This window comes from Oncorhynchus masou, chromosome 1 (genome assembly GCF_036934945.1).
Source record: "Oncorhynchus masou masou isolate Uvic2021 chromosome 1, UVic_Omas_1.1, whole genome shotgun sequence".
Lineage (NCBI taxonomy): Eukaryota > Metazoa > Chordata > Actinopteri > Salmoniformes > Salmonidae > Oncorhynchus > Oncorhynchus masou.
The window spans coordinates 77,466,984-77,485,741 of record NC_088212.1 but is presented as its reverse complement, the minus strand read 5'-3'; the positions used below and the strand labels follow the sequence as shown (position 1 = coordinate 77,485,741).

General features: G+C 41.4%; 1 protein-coding gene across 2 annotated transcripts in view; it reads left to right on the top strand.

The window, feature by feature from the left end:
* Positions 1 to 18,455, top strand: part of LOC135551055 (TOX high mobility group box family member 3-like) — a 68,371-nt gene extending 49,916 nt beyond the window's left edge. For both annotated transcript variants that reach the window (XM_064982436.1, XM_064982446.1), the window contains exons 3-7: positions 5,250 to 5,492; positions 12,714 to 12,974; positions 13,434 to 13,664; positions 14,322 to 14,402; positions 16,088 to 18,455. In XM_064982436.1, coding sequence (XP_064838508.1) covers positions 5,250 to 5,492; positions 12,714 to 12,974; positions 13,434 to 13,664; positions 14,322 to 14,402; positions 16,088 to 16,960 — 1,689 coding nt within the window. In that variant the 3' untranslated portion in view covers positions 16,961 to 18,455. The remainder of the gene's footprint in view (positions 1 to 5,249; positions 5,493 to 12,713; positions 12,975 to 13,433; positions 13,665 to 14,321; positions 14,403 to 16,087) is intronic.
* Positions 18,456 to 18,758: the final 303 nt, after the last annotated feature.

Below are 18,758 nucleotides of genomic sequence, written 5' to 3'. Positions count from 1 at the left end.
TGTATTTTTTTGTGAAGAATCAACAACAAGTGGGACACAATCATGAAGTGGAACGACATTTATTGGATATTTCAAACTTTTTTAACAAATCAAAAACTGAAAAATTGGGTGTGCAAAATTATTCAGCCCCCTTAAGTTAATACTTTGTAGCGCCACCTTTTGCTGCGATTACAGCTGTAAGTCGCTTGGGGTATGTCTCTATCAGTTTTGCACATCGAGAGACTGAAATTTTTTCCCATTCCTCCTTGCAAAGCAGCTCGAGCTCAGTGAGGTTGGATGGAGAGCATTTGTGAACAGCAGTTTTCAGTTCTTTCCACAGATTCTCGATTGGATTCAGGTCTGGACTTTGACTTGGCCATTCTAACACCTGGATATGTTTATTTTTGAACCAATCCATTGTAGATTTTGCTTTATGTTTTGGATCATTGTCTTGTTGGAAGACAAATCTCCGTCCCTGTCTCAGGTCTTTTGCAGACTCCATCAGGTTTTCTTCCAGAATGGTCCTGTATTTGGCTCCATCCATCTTCCCATCAATTTTAACCATCTTCCCTGTCCCTGCTGAAGAAAAGCAGGCCCAAACCACGATGCTGCCACCACCATGTTTGACAGTGGGTATGATAAGTTCAGGGTGATGAGCTGTGTTGCTTTTACGCCAAACATAACGTTTTGCATTGTTGCCAAAAAGTTCAATTTTGGTTTCATCTGACCAGAGCACCTTCTTCCACATGTTTGGTGTGTCTCCCAGGTGGCTTGTGGCAAACCTTAAACGACACTTTTTATGGATATCTTTAAGAAATGGCTTTCTTCTTGCCACTCTTCCATAAAGGCCAGATTTGTGCAATATACGACTGATTGTTGTCCTATGGACAGTCTCCCACCTCAGCTGTAGATCTCTGCAGTTCATCCAGAGTGATCATGGGCCTCTTGGCTGCATCTCTGATCAGTCTTCTCCTTGTATGAGCTGAAAGTTTAGAGGGACGGCCAGGTCTTGGTAGATTTGCAGTGGTCTGATACTCCTTCCATTTCAATATTATCGCTTGCACAGTGCTCCTTGGGATGTTTAAAGCTTGGGAAATCGTTTTGTATCCAAATCCGGCTTTAAACTTCTTCACAACAGTATCTCGGACCTGCCTGGTGTGTTCCTTGTTCTTCATGATGCTCTCTGCGCTTTTAACGGTCCTCTGAGACTATCACAGTGCAGGTGCATTTATATGGAGACTTGATTACACACAGGTGGATTGTATTTATCATCATTAGTCATTTAGGTCAACATTGGATCATTCAGAGATCCTCACTGAACTTCTGGAGAGAGTTTGCTGCACTGAAAGTAAAGGAGCTGAATAATTTTGCACGCCCAATTTTTCAGTTTTTGATTTGTTAAACAAGTTTGAAATATCCAATAAATGCCGTTCCACTTCATGATTGTGTCCCACTTGTTGTTGATTCTTCACAAAAAAATACAGTTTTATATCTTTATGTTTGAAGCCTGAAATGTGGCAAAAGGTCGCAAAGTTCAACGGGGCCGAATACTTTCGCAAGGCACTGTAGGGATGGAAATTTCATGGTTTTGGGTGGTTTTCCTAAGCCATGATTCAGACACAGCTAAGACATCTGAGTTAGCAGAGTGCTAAAGCAGTGATTAAAGCAAACTTAGGGAGTAGGCTTCTAATGTTAACATGCATGAAACCAAGGCTTTTACGGTTACAGAAGTCAGCAAATGAGAGCACCTGGGGAGTAGGAGTGGGGCTAGGTACTGCAGGTCCTGGATTAACCTCTACATCACCAGGGGAACAAAGGAGAAGTAGGATAAGGGTACGGCTAAAGGCTATAAGAATAGAGGCCTGCGCTGCACTGACAGCTGACACACTCCCTCCGTACCCCAGATGAGCCTTAGCTAACTTCATGTCTCAATTTTAGCTCCCAACTCGTGCAGATGTTAATTTGGATCATCATTAAGGACGGGAGACGAGGAACACAACCACAGTCTTTGATAGCGATCTCACTTCCTTTCTCCCTCCCTTCCTCCTTCCCTCGCTCCCTCCCTCCGTTACACTATTTAGCAGAATCTAGGAAAAAAGCATTCCTCTATTCCTGCCAGGGGCAGGTCTGTTTATCTTAAAGGTCACAGTCACATTTGCTCTGTTTTACTATAAAAATGGAACTCACCTTTGCTCACCTTCATCTAAGGGAAGGCTGTCTCAAACCTCATCCTGCTTGCCACTATAATTCAAGCCACAATGCATCAGCCTACGGTCCAACATCCCTATCCAGCTCTGTTCACTGTCCTGGTTTAGCTTCTTCCACACAGATCTTGGCAAGTTGTACCCATATGAAAAGGTCAGAGAGTAATACAAATGAATGTAATGGTGATGTCCTTTTTTCCTCCCCTAAAGTATCCTTCTGAGGCCTGTGAAACCAGCCAAACAAACAGAGAGGACCTTTTTACTGCACATCATTCTTCTCTAATGACTGGTTCAGATTGGTAATGAAGCCTGTGATGATGATGTTCTCTCCTGATCACTGCCATATGGCCCTGGCTGTAGCTCTACACCGTTGAGTCATGACAGTTCCCTTTTTACACTATTTATGTTTTAAACACTTTGTGTTTTCATTGTTAGGCATGGAGACAAAACAGGTTCCAGTGTTTTTTCAGTGGCGTTAACATGAAATAAGATGGCAGTAGTAGAGTAGAGCACAGTAAATTGTTTGTTTAAAGCTTTCTGTAATTTATCCTGCTCTCCTCTACACTCTTAGAAAAAATATACATCTCGAACCTTAAATGGTTCTTTGGCTGTTCGTATAGGAGAACTCTTTGAAGAACCCCTTTTGAAAAAAGGGTTCCAAAATGGTTCCTTGGCTGTCTCCATAGGAGAACCCATTTTGAATCCAGGTAAAACTCTTTTGGGTTCTATGTAGGACCTTTTCCACAGAGGGTTCTACATGGAACCAAAAAGGGTTCTCCTATGGGGACAGCCAAAGAACCCTTTTGGAACCCTTTTTTCTAAGACAGTATAAAAGTGTCCATTTGCTTCCCAACTGAAACAGTTCATGCATATATTAGGATGACATTTTGTGACATTTTTGTTTGTTTTGGCCTTCGGCAAGAGTTTTTTCCTCTGTTCATGCACATAATATTTTTTCTCAAGGCAAGCTGAATCTGTGCCCCTTCGTCTGTAATTGGTCAACAGTAGGGATTGTTCAAGGACGTGTTTGTTGTCATTCAATGATAGACAACTCGTTTTCATGCAATTTTTTTAACTTGAGAAATACTAAACCCAACATCCTAGTTAGACGTAAAATTGTGCAACGAAGTTATCCTTGGCAAAAACATCAAAATGAATGACCAATTTTGTTGTTGTTATCTTAGATTAGTCTTTTATTTTGAGGAATTATATACTGGCTACGGCATCTCAACTAGTAATATTGGTATTTTTTTTTCAGATTTTTCAAGTGAAGGTCTTTTCAAGCGAAGGTCGAAGGTATGCGAGCACACTAGTTTGGTGCGCCTAGCCGAGTCCTGCTAGGCGCCCTCCGAACCGAAGCATGAGGAAGCCTTAAACCAGAGTCCAGAGCTGTGATGAACATGCAGTGGCTCCTTCAGAAAGGATAACTGATTGAACTGCTGTGAAACAAGCATCAGAAAGTTTAAAAGTGGTCTGAAACTAAGGGAACAGGAAAATACAACTCTATTAGCTGTCTCTGCCTCTGGAATTCATCAGAGACAGCTGCCCTGAGTAGGCATTGAATTAGTTTCAAGTGTCTGTGTGCTAAAGCAAGCAACAGAAATATTACTACTCTCTAATCAAGGACTAGGCTGGCATATTCCCTCTGCTGCCACTGCCTTGGGTTTTTTCATTGCCTGTTCTAGAAAAAAGAGAGAGAGAGAGAGGCTGATGGACTTCTGTTCTGCCTCCCCTCTAAGCTTGCCCTGGTAAAAAGTGTATTAACACTGATATCAACACACTGACCTAAAGCTAACAGAAATATGTTTTTCAACTCGATTTAAGACCTTTGATATTGAGGAAAGAGTATCTTGACTGCCATGCTAGTAGTGGCTGTATCCAATTGTGGCGCGTCCTATATGCATGTGGTCATTGTGGGTCGCTATGTGAATATGTTGGCCTTTTACAGAGTGGCTTAAGGAATGTACCAATGAAGACAAGACCAGTAGTAGGTGAGCAGAGCAGTCGGTACCATCTCCAAGAATCCAAATAAGCTAATTAAGTGTGACCAAAAGCTTGAATTCCGCAGGCAGAGGGATTAGACTGTTTGATGAGCAGATTTAAGGGTTCAACCAAGGGGAACAACGAGAAACCCTTCTGACCAAGCGTAATATTTCTCAGAACATTTTCTTTAAACCCATGTTTCTGTGACGTGTATTTTCTTTGCACTTCAGACCCAAGATCTTCCATCCCTGAGATTAAGGGGCTTTTATCATGTATCCTCTCCTCTCTCATGATTTCTTCACTTTTTTGTCGTTGCTTTGTTTTCTCTCTTCCCTTCTTACTTTGATCAGAGTGAACTTTAATGGGTTTTAAGAAATGTTACATCTCTGTATGGTTAAAGACAAGTGTTAGTACCACCCCACCAAACTTCTCCCCCTTTAAAAAATAAATCTCTGAAAGGAAGGCTTCATGCAGGTATGAGAGATAAGAATGATTCCAACTCGGATCGAAACGTTGTCTGTTTTGTGTGTCTGATTAAATCCCCATGGGAGCATAGGAGAGTTGCAGATATTCCTTTTTTCCTTTGATTATAATTCATGGACATTTTTGTAGGGGTTGACACATTTTTCACAAGGAAAAATCTACTCTGAAATTTTGAAGTGGAAATTACAAACTTCAGAATAATTTTTACACCTCAAATATACTACACATTTAGCATTTCCTGATGAATTGGATGTGCATATTTTTATGTTATTTCCATGAATTATAATCCACATAATAATTCACATTTCCTGTTGCTGCAGGATTATTTTCCTGCTGTAACAAACTGGCTCAAATTAAAATCCTACATCTGCAGATAGTTTTAGCTAAATGTCATTATAAAGTATCTAGGCTTGTAGCGACAGTACACATACACTGATCATAAATGAATATATTGAAGTGACAGTGTGCTTTTCCTTCCTTTTTCTCGCTCAGCCAACTTTCACTACTAGTTTCCTATACAGTACACATGATCTGTATTGATTTGTAAACATGAATCCAATGATGTGACCATGTTCTTCCCTCTCCCTATCTGCTCTCTAGACATTCCACACCCCCAGCCTGGGAGACGAGGAGTTTGAGATCCCTCCCATCACCCCTCCTCCAGAGACAGAGTCTGGCCTGGGCCTATCGGATGTGGACTCCCCCTTCCCGGGGAACCCGCTCCAGCACAGGGGACCCTTCACCCCCCAGTTCCCCCCTCAGAGCCTGGAGCTGCCCTCCATCACCATCTCACGTAACCTCATGGACCAGGAGGGGCTCTCCAGCATCAACGGCCTGCCATTGGTGAGTACTAGACTGGACCAACACTTAGGGTAGAGGGATTTAATAGATACTGCAGTCACATGCATAGGCTCTTCAATAATTATAGGGCTAGGGCAGGTATAAGGTGGCAATCTGATGGATTTGTTCATGCACAGAGTAAATAGAGTACCAGGCACCAACACTTGGGTACAGGATCAAGGTGCTGTCATATAAACATATAAATAAAAAAAGGTCAGGAGAGCCCATGTGACCATTACAGTATGATCTGAGTACCTGGAGAATACCCTTACCCTTTATTAGGCCATAGAGTAACCTTCACTGCACTCAGTGCACACCTCCAGTTGTTACTGCATCTGGCACAGCATCTGGCCCGTTTATAAAGCTGGAGGATGGAATAGTATCACAATGCTAGCTAGACAATGGTCGCAGTATGTATACTGAATATACTGAATTCTGTTTGGTTATATAAAGGAAAAACAAAGCCTACCAAAAGAACCCTCTTTGTAATAGGAAAAGAAATGAATGGATCATGGGCATGATGGCACAATGTATTTTTCCCCCGCAGGGAGTGGTGAAAGTAAGTCCCCAAAAAGTGCCACTGTTTCATGGGTCCGTATGTTGGTTCCAGAAACCCTGTTCTGTAGATGCTGATGCATCATTCTGTCCTGTCCTGTCCCCTCCACTGTCACATGATGTGTTTCCATGCCTTTATCTACATGTTGTTATGTTCAGAGCCTGAATGCACTCAGTCAACTGACAGACAGAGCTTTGTTTGAGTTCAGAATCCCAGGTTTTGTATTTGGTTAAATAACACGATGCTACTAGAATTAACCTTTCGGTGTGAGTACTTAGAAAGGGAGTCAATGAATGGATCTCCAGCTTAGCCTTCCTGTCCATTGGTGTGGATGAGAGAATCTGGAATGGTTCCGGAACCCAGTCATCACTTTCTTTATGTTGATAGAGTTCTATGTTATAGATTTTTCTTTTTACGGATAGAAAAAGCATTCTTAAATGCCATTGAGGATGAAATGCATTGAGGAGGAAATGTGGAAATGTCACTTGCTGAGAGATGATGATATTGATGCTGTGTTTTTTGGGGCTGAACTGCAAAAAAATCATCACATTAAACAAAAATATCATGATAGTTTTAGCCATATTATCCATGTAAAAATGTATTTCAGACCACCCACTTTTAAACCAGACACATATGGTGAATCACATATGATATTACAGAATATGTATTTACATTCCGATATGGGCAGGCACTAGAATATTTATTGCCTTTTTTCCTCCCTTCCATGCTGCTGGCATGTAAAATAATTGCAGCTTTTAAAATATCTGTGCTGCATAAGCGAGCCCCGGAAGGCTTTTGCCTAAAGAATTTTCATTTCATGGTCAGTTAAGCTTTTTTACATCTGGAGAAGAAACAGAACCTTGACACAATTACAGTCCTGACTGTTCTCACGACTTGGTGGAGGATTAGATTTGATTCTCCAACATTATTCCTCTTTAACACCATTTGCATGGCTCATGTCTCTGATTGTAAGGAGACTCTATTAAAACTACAGGGAAAGAATGTGAGGTTTATGCTCCTTTGCCTCGTGGCATTGTCACTGGGAGACTGTTGCACACTGCTCTGCTCCTTTATCACTCAGCAAACATTGTACCACAGACAGAAAGGCAGAAAGGCAGAAAGGCTTACCGACCGTGAACTCCATTATGTTCTGGATATGGGGTTGATCCCTAAAAGTCCTGAACACAGAGACAACGCAGGGAAATTACATTGATCTATGCCGTTGTCTTTGGTTTGAGATTTGAAAAGGGTCGAGGGAAGTAACTATTTTAATGAACTATACAGTGTTTATGAAAGTGTTATTACATTTTAGGTTCATTTTGTCAGTGGAATGACATTGGGGGACAACATTATGTACACTACACTGTTGTGTATCTCTTATTTGAAAAGTTTGCAAGGACGTATAAATAAACCATGCAAATAAAACATAGTAAGTATGTTTCCCAACCACCATGACAGAAAAAAAAAACAATGGGTGTACAATGTACCTGTACCATTTTCAAATCCTCCTCCATGTCGTTGCTCTGCCAAGTGTTCCATTAATTCCATTCCCCCAATGCTCCATGTATGTCTAGCAAATTGGCCACAAATGCAATGGTTCTACAAAGAGAAGTACATTTCTGTGGGCTGCAGACAGTCAGAAACGGCTGGCAGAAAGCAAGTAATTATTTATTTAATCTGCTCCCCTAACAAGCTTCTGACTGTCATTTGTGTCTCGCAGCATGTGTCCTCTTGATTTGTGATTTGGTCTCTGTCAATAGTGCCAAATACTATTGGAACTGGAACTGGTATCTATTTATTTAGAGTTCTCTCTCTCTCTCTCTCTCTCTCTCTCTCTCTCTCTCTCTCTCTCTCTCTCTCTCTCTCTCTCTCTCTCTCTCTCTCTCTCTCTCTCTCTCTCTCTCTCTCTCTCTCTCATGCACTGCAAAGGCCTCTGGGTGCTATTTCAGAAAATCTCCCTGTCTTCTCTACTGTATCTTTGCACAGAATTGGACTTTTCCTGTGTTTCCTCCCTTGTAAGAAAGTAAAAGCATGTGTGGATATGGCTGTCTATAAAAGGTCCCTTCTATGTGTCATATCTTCATAATTGGGTTAGAAATAGCCCAAATATACCAATTGAGTAGAAATGAATATGGAGTAAAATGTATCTTTCTAGATTTGTTGCCCAAAATTGATGCAGAGATGCATGTTTATTGTATTTACATGAATACATACTGACTATTTGCCAAAATCTAGTCAGTAGGAATCTAATCTGCATCATTTGCGCTACGTTCACCCTAATGACTTATTACACACACAAATTTAGCCAGCTAGACTAGTACATTCATCCACAGTTGTTTTCCTCTATAGCCAACACCCAGCAAAGCCATTCAATTGGGTCTGACCTGGGGATTTGTAGCTGACTGTATGTACAGTACGGTTAATTACACCCTGATAGTGTACAGATAGTCTATGAATGTAATCCCCTAGATTCTGACCCGTCACAAACCACTGTGTCTTGAATAAAATGGAAAATATGACCAGTGTTGTAGAAACAATGTTTTTTTTACACTCTCTTATCTTCCTTCCAAGCTGAGTAGCACTGATATCAGTTGTACATCCATTTCAGAGAGTGGATTTTTTTGTCATTATTTTCTTCGTCCTGTTTCTTTTCTCTTTTTACTTTCAGCCAAACAGATGTTGTGACATTGGGTCAGTCAGAAATGAAAGATATTCATGCAGGCATGCAATACTTGTAATGAAGTCTCAACCTGACCTTCTGTGTGATTGATTCTGTAATTTAGTTTTCTAAGGCAGCCAGCGCTTGAAATGAAATGATATCATGTTGAACAACTTTTAAATACCCACAGTGCACCGGGAAAAATGGGGGAAGGAAGGGTTTTGGGACAGGGGACATTAATTGTGGGAGAAGGGTTTGTAACCCTTCATGGTCAGATAAAATGGGGTTGTGGAAGGGAAGAATTTGTTTTTGGGCTTGGAGGTTGGATGGAGAGGGGTTAGTCAGTGGACGGACTGTGACTGTGTAAATGCGCAGCAGTATAACGTGAGGTTTGTTAAAGCTAGAGACAGGAGAGAGGAGTCGAAAAACAATTTATCTTCATGCTATTATAGCCTTTACCAGCATTCTAAATTCCATTTTTCTCATTTGGCTTAAGCACCAAGGTTCTGCGGGCAGGGAGCCGAAAAGGGAGGAGTAAGAAAATAAGATGTACCCGTTTAAAAGCACATGCAGTAAAGGACTATGTGCAGAGGACTGATAAACTATCTTTAATAGGACTGACCTTTCATGCTGGCGAAAGTTACTGGGGGACTCATCCTTATAATTACCATATAGATGATTTTACCCCACTTCTGCAATGGAACATTTCCAAGAGCCTCTGTCGTTGATTGAATGGAAATTGAACTTGTTAACATTCTTTTCAGCCTGTTATGGCTCACACAGTGCCACTGGTAATAAATTTCCCACCTCCCCAAATTCTGATTCCAATATCTTCAAGAACAGACCCAAGGCTCTTTTCATTGACATCGCTGCTATTGAGATTTTATCTCTGGTACTTCTGAATGAGTAATGTTGCATTTTCAGTCCAGCTGCTGTGTTTATTAGCCAGTGTGTTGTGGAAGGGTCTCGGCTATTGTTTTGTTTTTTATTGCATCTTATTCATAGTTGTTGAAATGCTTTGGTGCAGGGGAGAGGATAGGATGTGTAGTCAAAGCCAACAACCTTCTATCAAACAAGCCAATATGCTTGTGACAGCTTGACAGGTACACATGACTTGCTGTGTATCATTTTGCTGCTGGCTCCTTGAGCTTGAGGTTTTTTAAAAGGCATAGATGTTGAGAGACTGATTGATTGATTGGAGAGTAGATTGCATAGACTCTGGGTTTACTTGTGTTTGATACACATGTCCATGTATACACACACACACACACACACACACACACACACACACACACACACACACACACACACACACACACACACACACACACACACACACACACACACACACACACACACACACGCACACACACACACACACACACACACTAGTTGGATGGAGCCTGATAGGAGAGAGAAGAGAAGGGGTTGGCTTGTCACAGCTGGCCACTGTGCATTCGAGATAAGGACTTATTTACAGATTTATGATGACTATCAAGCTATCTTCTTAGATGTCTGCTGTGACTGCAGACAATATCTGCGTCCCAAAGGCACCCTATTCCCTACATAGTGCACTTTGTGCCCTGGTTAAAAGTATACACTATATAAAGAATAGGGTGCCATTTGGGATGCAGAAAATATTCCAATTAAAATGCAAATGAGAGGACAGAAGGACATAAATTAACAGACTTGTTGCAGATTCACACATTACAATCATAGCCACTGTAGACCTTTCTCAGGGACTAGTATTATCCAGGGGTGTTTTGATAGTATGGTTAACATAGACGTGTAAACATTAGGCCTAAGCTAGGGTATGTTTGCCTACTCTATAATCACTCACTCCTCTTCAAACTTTGTTTGGACAGCTTTTCTGTTACAGACAGCATATATGTTACACACATTTTACATACATGGTCATTTTTTAACACTGAAGTTACATAGCAAATATATTGTTTTTTCATATAGATTACATTAATCACTCACTCTTTTAGGTAAATAGTTGTGAGTTGTAAAGAGCCGTAGATGTATTTATAGCCACCAGTCCAGTTTATATTATACAACTATAGTCTGTATAGCAAGCTGGGTTATGTGATATTATTGTAACACTAGTGTAAACTATTTCACCACAAACCCATTTACAAAAAGGCCAGCTATCACTAAAGCCAGCAAACACAAGATACATTTTGAAAGGCAAACGATCTTTGAATGCTATGACCGTAGCTGTTATGAAGAAAACTCAACATTTGACACAAATGGCAGGATGTGTCATTGCTCTAAGTGATATTGCATCATTGTGATATTGTGTTGAAGTGTTGAAATGTTGTTACAAAGATAGTCATGGCTAAAGAGCTCAGTGTGTTTCATCTGTGATGCTCTCAATGAGCAGAGAGTCACTCTGAGAGCACTCACTTACTGTAGCTCACTACTGGAGGTGACAATGAGACTTACACATCAAGTGGAACGGTTTCAAACTGAAGATATGTAAGTCAACATTACATCGCTATCCCATTGCTCAAGTTTATTTCACCATTTATTCAAAGAGCGAATTGAATGGTTGGCATGTTTTATTTCACTATTTATTCAAAGAGAGAATTGAATGGTTTGCATGTTTGCATCATCAGAAAAATATGTCTATAAATTGTATTCTATTCTGTCTCTGGTGGAGTATTTCTATGTAAACATTGAATACAAGTCTGCCTTGTATTGTTTTATGATAAGTAGTAGACATGGCATATGAGAAAGATGGGAGACAAATGGATTGTAAATTCAATATGTTTCTGTTCTGAGAAGGTGTTTGAATATTGTTTTGAAGACAGGGTTCGTAAGGTTCTCTCAATAAAGCAAGGTGTGTGGGTATATGATGTGTTGATGTTGGGAGAGATGGAGTTTGTAGTTTGTGCTGCTGCTGAATACCAGATGGATGTTACTCAGGGAGAACACATACACACACACACACACACACCTCCCAAACAAATCACATGTTTGTTGTGTTCGGTTATTTTTCACTATTCCCTGTCAGCTCCGCTGCATCACTGATCATTCTCCCCTCTGAGAGAAATGCGGGCCATGTAATTCCATCCTCTGTGCAATCAATGCAAACACCTATCTCTTCCTCTCTCTTTACACAAAGAGCTTTTGAAAACCATAATGTTTAATCTGGAAAATATATTAGAAAATGTGAAGATGGTATTGATGTTATGATATACCCACAACGGTAAAAAGAGGAAGAAAAATGCCCATGACACGCCAATCGTATCTGTCAGACAGTTGATTTATAGAGTTGATTATATAGAAATATTTCTTCACTCTTTGGCAGTTAAAGTATGATCTATGAAACCTGCCAGCAGATAGCATTTAATTTCGAAACATACTGGAGGAGGTATCGTTTTGTGCCCCCATCTGCCAGCCAGGGGAAATGTATAACCTTCAAAATGTCAGACTTCACAGAAATGTATAGCATTTTTATTTGTTGCATGGGCATTAAATCCAAAATGTCTTTGAGGTAGTCATTGTGCATACAAATGTTTTTGTCCTGGCATTTGAGGTTATGTAGCCTAACCATCTCAAGGGTACTAACTCAGTCCATTATACACCAGGGTCTGAGCAGTCAAAGCTGTGCCACAGATTTCCATACAATAGAGTGTTGTGAACCGTATCAATTGAGCTGTGAAGCCATCTATTAATGGCAGATCAAACTGGCGACTCAGGTTTCAAGATAATTCATCATAGTTGATAATGGGAGAAGTTAAAGACCCAGGGCCATGTGTTATGTTATGTGATGCATTGTGGCCATGTGACAGTCTGGAAGAATGTGATGACCAGATTATTTTACTGCTATGCTCTGGTCCAATATCTGTTTGTGCTGTATAGCCAAGTCCTACTTGGTTGTGATGCCAAACAAATGGCTATATAGCACAAACAGATCTGGTACCAGGCTACAGATACAGTACAGTCTCTTAAAAGATGCTGTCATATTTACTGACGTTTCCCTCTTTCTCCTCTGATTCAGAACATGCAGGGTCACCTCCGCCAGTACCCCCCTAACCCCGCCATGGTCATGAGATCCATCATCAGCATGAACAACCCCAATGGTATGATGTCCCGGAACCAGCTGACCACCATCAACCAGTCCCAGCTCAGCGCACAGCTGGGCCTGAACATGACAGGACCCAAAATCCCCCATACTTCGCCCTCACCACCAGCCAGCAAGTCGGCCACGCCCTCACCCTCCAGCTCTATCAACGAGGACGACCAAGACCAGGACAATAGGGTGAGTGAGGAAAACTCTATGAAAAGGCCTTAAATAAAAACACATTTTAAAGAAGGCTGCACTAAGACTGTGCTCACTTTAGTGTGAAATAGACCTGATTGAATAGCACAGTGACTGCTTGATATTCATATACATTTGTTGAGGGTGGTTGTGTTAATAAAGTGTCACATGCACATTTGGGCTCCTGAGTGGCACAGCATCTCAGTGCAAGCGGCGTCACTGCAGTCCTTGGCTTAAATCCAGGCTGCATCACATCCGGCCGTGATTGGGAGTCCCATAGGGCGGCACACAATTGGTCCAGCGTCGTCCAGGTTTGGCAGGGGTAGGCCGTCATTGTAAATAAGAATTTGTTCTTAACTGACTTGCCTAGTTTAACAAAATAAAATTCCTTTGGCACTACAACATGTCACCATTGAATTGCATTAATCTGCCTAAACCAGATCTCTCTTCTTGTAACAGGTAATGGCGGGAGAGAAGCGCCCAGCACCAGATGCTGGGAAGAAGCCCAAGACCCCCAAGAAGAAGAAGAAGAAGGACCCCAACGAGCCCCAGAAGCCAGTTTCAGCCTACGCCCTGTTCTTCAGAGACACACAGGCCGCCATTAAGGGTCAAAACCCCAACGCCACCTTCGGAGAGGTTTCCAAGATAGTGGCCTCCATGTGGGATGGCTTGGGAGAGGAACAGAAGCAGGTAATCCATCATAATCTGTCAGAACAGTCCTACACTATGACGTTTACACCACTGGGTCTGCATTCACAAAGGCTGTGTTTACACAGGCAGCCCAATACAGATTTTTTTCTCACTAATTGGTCTTTTGACCATTCTGAAAATGACCTGATTTGATTGGTCAAAGACCAATTAGTGGAATAAAAAAACTAATCTGAATTGGGATACCTGTGTAAACGCAGCCATAGCATCTCAGACTAGGAGTGTTGATATAGAATCAGTTTAACCTTTTAGATCATACTGAATACGATTATATATGAACAGGACAGGGGAGACTTACCAGATCCTGAATGAGCACTTCTACTCTGAGATTCTTTGTGAATACTGGCCCTTGACTTTTATATCTGTTTGAGAAGCAAATGCATGATGATCAGTAATTAGCAGTAATTGCTCTAAGGGGATGCATGAAGTCAGATTGTATAATTTCTCCCGCCCGCTCTTTTCCCAATGAATATGTGGAGAGCTACAGAAATAAATCGATGAATATAGACATCAAAAGTAGAAGGCTGTTTAGTCAGTTATATTGTGCTGCCTATGCCTGCATTTATATGTTGTATCTCTTTACAGAGTGATTCTTTGTTTGTCACCTGTCGTTCACTCCTGTCCGTCTTGTCATAACAGGGCTATAAAAGCAAAACAGAGGCTGCTAAAAAGGAATATTTAAAAGCCCTCGCTGCCTACCGCGCCAGCCTGGTTTCAAAGGTGAGACACTGCTTTCACCTTTCAGCCAACAGAAGTGTGAACTGCTGGAAAGAAGCCCAATACCCCTACTTTCATTTCTGACTTTCTGACTGTTATATTTTTTATTTGACTTGATTATTATTGATATTTGTACTGCATTGTTGAGGAGCACTTGCAAGGTAACATTTCACTGTACCATTTATACATGCAGTATCCTGTGACAAATAAGCATTGATTTGATTTGAATTTCATTGTGATAAGTAGTAAACTTACAGTTGAAGTCGGAAGTTTACATACACTTAGGTTGGAGTCATTAAAACTCATTTTTCCACCACTCCACAAATCTACTTTGTGCATGACACAAGTCATTTTTCCAACAATTGTTTACAGACAGATTATTTCACTTATAATTCACTGTATTACAATTCCAGTGGGTCAGAACTCAGCAATTTCCAAATGCCTGAAGGTACCACATTCATCTGTACAAACAATAGTACGCAAGTATGAACACCATGGGACCACGCAGCCATCATACCGCTCAGGAAGGAGACGCGTTCTGTCTCCTAGAGATAAACGTACTTTGGTGCGAAAAGTGCAAATCAATCCCAGAACAACATCAAAGGACCTTGTGGAGATGCTGGAGGAAACAGGTACAAAAGTATCTATGTCCACAGTAAACCGAGTCCTATATCGACATAACCAGAAAGGCCGCTCAGAAAAGAGGAAGCCACTGCTAAAAAAAAAACGCCATTAAAAAGACAGACTATGGTTTGCAACTGCACATGGGGACAAAGATCGTATTTTTTGGAGAAATGTCCTCTGGTCTGATGAAACAAAAAATAGAACTGTTTGACCACAATGACCATCATATGTTTGGAAGGCAAAGAACACCATCCCAACCGTGAAGCACGGGGTGGCAGCATCATGTTGTGGGGGTGCTTTGCTGCAGGAGGGACTGGTGCACTTCACAAAATAGATGGCATCATGAGGAATGAAAATTATCTCCAGACATCAGTCAGGAGGTTAAAGCTTGGTCGCAAATGGGTCTTCCAAATGGACAATGACCCCAAGCATACTTCCAAAGTAGTGGCAAAAAAGCCCTGACCTCAATTCTATAGAAAATGTGTGGGCATAACTGAAAAAGCAATTACGAGCAAGGAGGACTACAAACCTGACTCAGTTAAACCAGCTCTGTCAGGAGGAATGGGTCAAAATTCACCTGACTTATTGTGGGAAGCTTGTGGAAGACTACCCAAAACATTTGACCCAAGTTAAACAACTTAAAGGCAATGCTACCAAGTACTAATTGAGTGTATGTACATTTCTTACCCACTGGGGATGTGATGAAAGAAATAAAAGCTGAAATAAATAATTCTCTCTACTATTATTCTGACATCGGACATTCTTAAAATGAAGTGGTGATCCTAATTGACCTAAGATAGGATTGAATTGTGAAAAACTGAGTTTAAATGTATTTGGCTAAGGTGTATGTAAACTTCCGACTTCAACTGTAGATATTCAAATCTTCCTGCACGAACTGCATCAACATCCTGAATCTTTTCAAGATTACAATCTTAGAAAAGTAAGAGGCTTTATAGCTTTACGTTGTTACCTCAGGCTATTGTCGAAATAAACATATTTGTTTAGTGAGTAAGTCTAGCGTCCATTCCTAGTCTGTATCTAACATGCTGTTGTTTCGCTTCCAGGCTGCCCAGGAATCAGCAGAGGCTCAGACCATCCGTTCAGTCCAGCAGACCCTGGCCTCCACCAGCCTGTCCCCAGGTCTGATGCTGCCTTCGCCACTCTCCCAGCACCCATCCATGTCCTCTATGTCCTCCATGGCCCAGGCTCTCCAGAACGGCATGCCACGGGCCATCGCCCCCAAGCCGCTGCAGATGAGGATGGGGGGCAACCAGATCGTGACCTCGGTGACGGTGCAGCACCAGAACATGACCAACGGTGTGCCATCCCAGCTGCTGAACCAGATGGGTGGAGGTGGTGGAGGAGGGGCCATGGTGGCCGGGGCCCAGCCCACGGCCGTGTCCCAGATGAGCCCTCCCATGCAGGGTGGCGTGGGGGGGCACATGCAGCAGCTGCAGCAGCAGCAGACACAGCAGCAGCAGATGCAGCAACACCTGCAGCACCACCAGATGCAGCAGCAGCAGATGCACCACCAGCAGATCCAGCAGCAGATGCAGCATCAGCATTTCCAGCACCACCTCCAGCAGCAGTTGCAGCAACATAACATGCAGCAACAACAGCAACAACAGCAACAACAACAACAACAACAACAGCAGCAGCAGCAGCATCAGCAGCAGAGGCATGACATGCAACAACAGCAACTGCAACTCCACCAGATGCAGATGCAGCAGCTCCACCAGCAGCAGATGCAGCAGCATCTCCAACAACAGCAGCAACAGCACCAGTCCCAGTGTTCCCCACCACAGCACTCACCCAGCACGCCTCAATCAGTGGGGGGCTCCGCCTCCATGGGCAGTCCCCAACCCGCCCCCCAGCAGCCACACCCCTCCCAGATCCAGGCCCACGCCCAGGTTCTGTCCCAGGTCTCCATCTACTGAGCCAAATGAATGGAAGATATCTATCTTATCTCAAAGAAGAGGAATAGAAATAAAAGCATAATTTCCACATTGCTTTACTAAGTTACACTTAAGAAGTGTGTAAGAATTAGAATGTTTTACAAAGAACTTGTCCATTGTTATAGACGGATATGAATACCTACGTAGACATGTAAAGGGGCAGATACCTTAGCTGGATTTTGTCTATAAAATAGGCTGCGCTATGAGGAAAAGTCGGTAGGCAAATGCCCATTGATTGTTTGTTTGTTTTCTTGTCCTTCTCCGCTCTAGTCAATTCAAAACTGACTTTGGGCACATTTGTGAAAAGACTGGTATACCTGACTCACACAGGGGAAGGAATGCCCTGTTTTTATTTAACGATAGAGCTTTATTTATGAGGTCAAAGTTGTCCGTTCAGCTCAACTACTGGACACATTGAATGGATTTCAACAGGCATTTTTTGCAGCTCTAACCTCTCCCAGAGAAGAACACCTGAACTGAATGACTTACAGGTATAGTACTGGAGACCAGTAATCCACACATTAAACTTGTTTCCACACTGGCCATTATATTATGAGACTTTCTAAATTTTTCCCATTTTTCTCTTGCCCTACATTCCTGCAGATGTAACTGTTTAACAAATTGCCGAAGGGAAATTCTCCATTAAACCATCATGCATTTCAGGCCAATGTGATATTTGAGCGCATTCATCCTATGGCATGAAGGCAAGAGACAATATCTTAAGGAAAAAGGGAACTGAAAAATGTCTTGGGGATGGGGGATTGTGGGGGTTGCTGGATGGAGGAATGGAGGAATGGACAGACAGAGACATATACTGCCATAAGATCATTTATGTCATCAAACTGTAAATGTAACCTGCTGTAAGTGTTTTGTAGAGTTGGGGACCTCCTCTTTCCACTAAAATACCCATTTGCTCAAAAAGTGTGTGTAAAACTGGCACTCCAAAAAAATCCTCCTTTTATGTGTTTGTTTTTACCTCAGATGTTTAACAATTAAATTATGTTTTTATTTGGTGTGATAAAGGGGATATTTTATGGTAAATGAAAAATGCCACGATCAAGGTCGATGGTTTCATTATTGATTGATGTATTTTTACACTACGTACTGCTTGATACTACAAAACTTATCAAAAGTAAACAGAAGAAGTAGCAGACACTTTGTTGCACTGTCAGAGCCAATTGAAAAGGCAATGAGGGTATTTTCTTGCCAGATGAAGTGATATATCCATGATGAAAAGAGAAAAGTTGTACATTTTTCATATCACCTGTTGTAAAGTTTTAATATGTGAGGCTGTAATTAAAACATTGGTAAAATGACCTGTGGATTGCTATATCACGTAGTGCATTTCTGCTCTTTTATACTTTTTTTATGAGTTATAATTGCAGCAATTAATTTGTTTGTATTTTGCTTACAGATAAAAATCCAACTGATTTTTGAAAACTGTGCATAGAATAAATACATTTCAGTATGAATAGCCTACTTGTTTTTCAGCTGTTAATAGGACATTTAATTTAACATTTGAGCTTAAATGAAAACACAACCAGAGACATTCCATCAATTATACGATACTAGCCATAATTTTGTATGACGTCTCCTTATTGTTAGATATTGAAAAATGTGTGATTTCAACATGATTTCAACATGGAGTACCAACCATTGTAACTGTGTCAAACAAACAGTGTTGAGACTGGAAAGAGTCAGCATGTAACTGGTGCTTGTCTCAATAACAGTCCTCATTCTCACTGACAAATGTTTTGGATTCTTTCTTCACCAGGAACTA